The sequence below is a fragment of the Rhizophagus irregularis genome, chromosome 1 (genome assembly GCF_026210795.1).
Source record: "Rhizophagus irregularis chromosome 1, complete sequence".
Taxonomy (NCBI): Eukaryota; Fungi; Glomeromycota; class Glomeromycetes; order Glomerales; family Glomeraceae; genus Rhizophagus; species Rhizophagus irregularis.
The window spans coordinates 3,095,236-3,098,606 of record NC_089429.1 but is presented as its reverse complement, the minus strand read 5'-3'; the positions used below and the strand labels follow the sequence as shown (position 1 = coordinate 3,098,606).

The window sequence follows — 3,371 nt, the reverse complement described above, 5'->3', positions numbered from 1 at the left end:
ATGGCCTATTCAAAAATTGCACGTGCTTTGCCTACAAGACCAGATATCAAAGAACTACAGTATTCAGGCGCAAGATTTTCTAGAGGAGCTATTGCCAGACTTGGACAGCAACTCCAATCCCGGTATCCGACACATAAATTTCAGATTCTGCTTCCCTATGAAAACTGGAAACCCGGTGGATGGACATCAGGAAACCAACCAGCCAGCCTCTTCTCACTCTTGGACCCTTACGACGAAGCCATGACTACCGGATGATGCAGGACCCTGATTATTTTGAACGATTCATAATTTATGTGAGAGATGCCCCACCGGTTGCAGGGGGTTGCAACGGGGAGCTAAATGATTGCCTGTATGAATGCCTGAAATATATCTACGGCACATTCTCTAAAATGCCAAAGTCAATCAAAAAGCCCGAGTATATCAAAAAGGCATTAGGTCTCAATCGTGATGCTCCAGTTCCAGTCTCATATATGGATAAGGTTGAACAACTTGCAGGAAGCCTTGCACTTAATATTGTAGGGGATTCCACTCGAATTTCCAAGAGCAAATCTGACAGACGTGCAACACTTATCCTGTCTGAAGGCCACTACTCTCTTGCACTGAATCCCGGAAGACTCCACCCTAGCAAATTAGATAGAAAACAAAAGTCTCCCTTTGTTTATCGTGAAGATGGGGTTAATAATGTAGTAACAATATACAATGGTAAGACAGTTAAGTCTCTTACAGTTGGACAGTTTCAGAAAGGTAAGAACTCTGATAGTTACTCCTTCATCCCTATCGAGAAGAATTGTAAAACTGGAATATATGAAACACTTGAGGAAACATACCAGAGGATCCATGAAGAGCGGGATTCCTTCCTACAGGCTACAAAGAAGTTCGGTCTAGGAATCGACTTATCTTACCACAACTGGTCGTACAAGAGAACTGCACTCTGGCTTTTTGAACGGTTTAGTGTAGGGGTTCCAGCCAATGATCCTCTTGACCCAGTCGAAGCAGAGTGGATAAGTGATGCAATGATGGGAGGTCTTATCTGGGCAGACAATGAATGGAAGGGCTATGGAAGGCAATACGACGTGACAAGTTTGTATCCAAGTATTCAGCAATCAAATGCAAACTTTCCAATCCGACAAGGTAAGTTTCAAATACTCAAAGACTTTGTAGACCATAGAGGTTATGCCTTGTATGGATTATTTCGTGCTAGCTCCCAGGAGCGCCCAAGGGCAAGGTAAGTGGTAATGACATTCTCTTCCGACAGAATAAGAGGGGAGTCTATACATTCATTGACTTACAACGAGCAAAGAAACTTGGACTCGATATACAGTTAATCCAGGATGGAAAGCCAAATGCCTTGATATATGACAGAGAAGCAAGAATTCCTGGGACTGTAATATTTGGTGAGTATGTCCACTTTCTCTTCAATATAAAGAACCAGGGTGGCGTGGCCGGTCGTGTTGCAAAGAGAGTTCTCAATACACTATGGGGAAGCACTCTGCCAGAGGAAACGCAATTACAAGACACTCACCACAGATCAAACAGATCCATTCAAGTTTCCAGAAGGCCACACACTTGACTCCATCGTACCAGTAGGATCTGACCAGTGGCGATTCCAGTTCACAAACCCAGGTAGTCCCTTCAAGGGTGAGTATCCTAGGATCGCTCCATTCTTATTAGCACATGGACGGAAGACGACTTCAGAGTTATTAGAACCATATAAGGATAAAGTACGACGCATCCATACAGATGGATTTATTCTAGAGGAACAGCCGAGTAGTCCTACACTTATCACTTGTCCAGAAAATGCATCCAAAGCATTGAAAGCTCTCAAGTTTGAAACCGCAGGATACTGCCATGTGAAAAATGCAAACAAGGTTATCTGGACATGATTGCCAAGAATGCGGTTGGATTTACAGTAGGTATATATATTTTTTCTGCTTGAATGTAAAGTCAATTTGAAGATTCCTATTTATTACAAAGTACAAAAAAGTATAAGGAATCATGTCAACATATACCGAATTAGCAAGCATTATTAACAGCACTGACAGCATTAGTGATAAAGTTATTTATGATGCATCGCACAATCAGTTCACCATTGTCTCGATGAAACTGTCCTCGCATTATCCGTGCATTGAAAGACACTATAGTAGTCGCATTAGTATCTGGGTTTAGCAAAACCAGCTACCTTGTCCAGGATCATGTGAAGTATATCAAGCGAATCCAGACGGCAAATTCTCCTGTATCATATGTGAAGTTCGTGGCCAGAAAACTCTTCCCAGATAATGCAGCATATACTGCTAAGATAGCAAAGATTCGTGAATCATACAAGAATAAACAAGCTCTTTTAGACAAACTTGAGGCCCTCTTCGAATTGTATTATAATGCGACTAAGGACTCATCAACCGGTCCCCCAAAGCGAGCTATTACTAAAAACGAGGCTGAGAAAACCTTAGCAGAACTTCTTGCATAAGCGGCTCCCTGTACGAATTTAGTTTATATTTTTTATCCATTTGTAATGGGCATACAGTAATTGAAGATGGCTATAGTATAAGTAACATAACATCATGTTGGACCGATTACCAGTAGAAATAGTCGAACGCATTGTTGCAAAGATCCCAGATACTGACCTTATTGCAGCGAGTAAAGTAGATAGTGTGTGGTGGCAGGGAAGTTCGTCAAGAAGCATATAAGAGATGGAAAAATTACGCTACTACAATTGGGCATGTCCAAGCTCTTGGAAAGCCGTTTGAAAAAGGGAATATTGACTGGATATCATTTGAAGATGTAAACGACTTCTATAAAAGATGGATAGACCGCCTCACCGAGGATCAGCTTTATATTATGGAGAAAATGCTTAGGAATGGGATGGTCGTGGACCCCCAAGAGAGGGAAACCATAGAGCATGCATTAAGTGAACAAAGATGGGGAGGCGATCCTTGGAGACTGGACTGGAAGTGGAATGAATGGACTCAACAGGAGTAGCTTATTTATCGGGTATCCTCATATTTCTTGACAAGGACTGATGACCATGTAACCTTATCATCAGGTATCCTTGAATTTTTTCGACAAGGATTGATGACCATGTAACCTTATCATCAGGTATCCTTGCATTTTTTTGACAAGGATTGATGACCATGTAACTTTATCATCAGGTATCCTTGCATTTTTTTTCGACAAGGACTGATGACCATGTCACTTGGTTATTGTAAATTGAAGAAAACTATTAGGTATGTAGACACATACAGAAAAAAGACATGTCTTACCCTTATATAGCTAACCCTATAACTGGACGTCCAATTATTATCGGTGGAGATACCTTTAATCGAATAGTTATGGAATCCCATGATTATATTGATGGAAGGCTTGTCCGTAGACAA

At 41.3% G+C, this 3,371-nt stretch overlaps 3 protein-coding genes across 3 annotated transcripts; all 3 read left to right on the top strand.

Moving 5' to 3' along the window:
* Nucleotides 1-255, top strand: OCT59_000641 (uncharacterized protein; the record flags this gene model as incomplete). Its single annotated transcript, XM_066138977.1, has 1 exon — nucleotides 1-255. One exon carries the CDS (start codon nucleotides 1-3, stop codon nucleotides 253-255), a length of 255 nt encoding a protein of 84 aa, XP_065988421.1.
* A 134-nt stretch (nucleotides 256-389) lies between these two features.
* Nucleotides 390-2,464, top strand: OCT59_000640 (uncharacterized protein; the record flags this gene model as incomplete). The annotated part of the gene is made up of 3 exons (XM_066138976.1): nucleotides 390-1,225; nucleotides 1,427-1,868; nucleotides 2,189-2,464. 3 exons carry the CDS (start codon nucleotides 390-392, stop codon nucleotides 2,462-2,464), a joined length of 1,554 nt encoding a protein of 517 aa, XP_065988420.1.
* A 94-nt stretch (nucleotides 2,465-2,558) lies between these two features.
* OCT59_000639 (uncharacterized protein) lies at nucleotides 2,559-2,976 on the top strand (the record flags this gene model as incomplete). The annotated part of the gene is made up of 2 exons (XM_066138975.1): nucleotides 2,559-2,664; nucleotides 2,726-2,976. The coding sequence occupies 2 exons, from the start codon at nucleotides 2,559-2,561 to the stop codon at nucleotides 2,974-2,976; spliced, it is 357 nt and encodes a 118-aa protein (XP_065988419.1).
* Nucleotides 2,977-3,371: the final 395 nt, after the last annotated feature.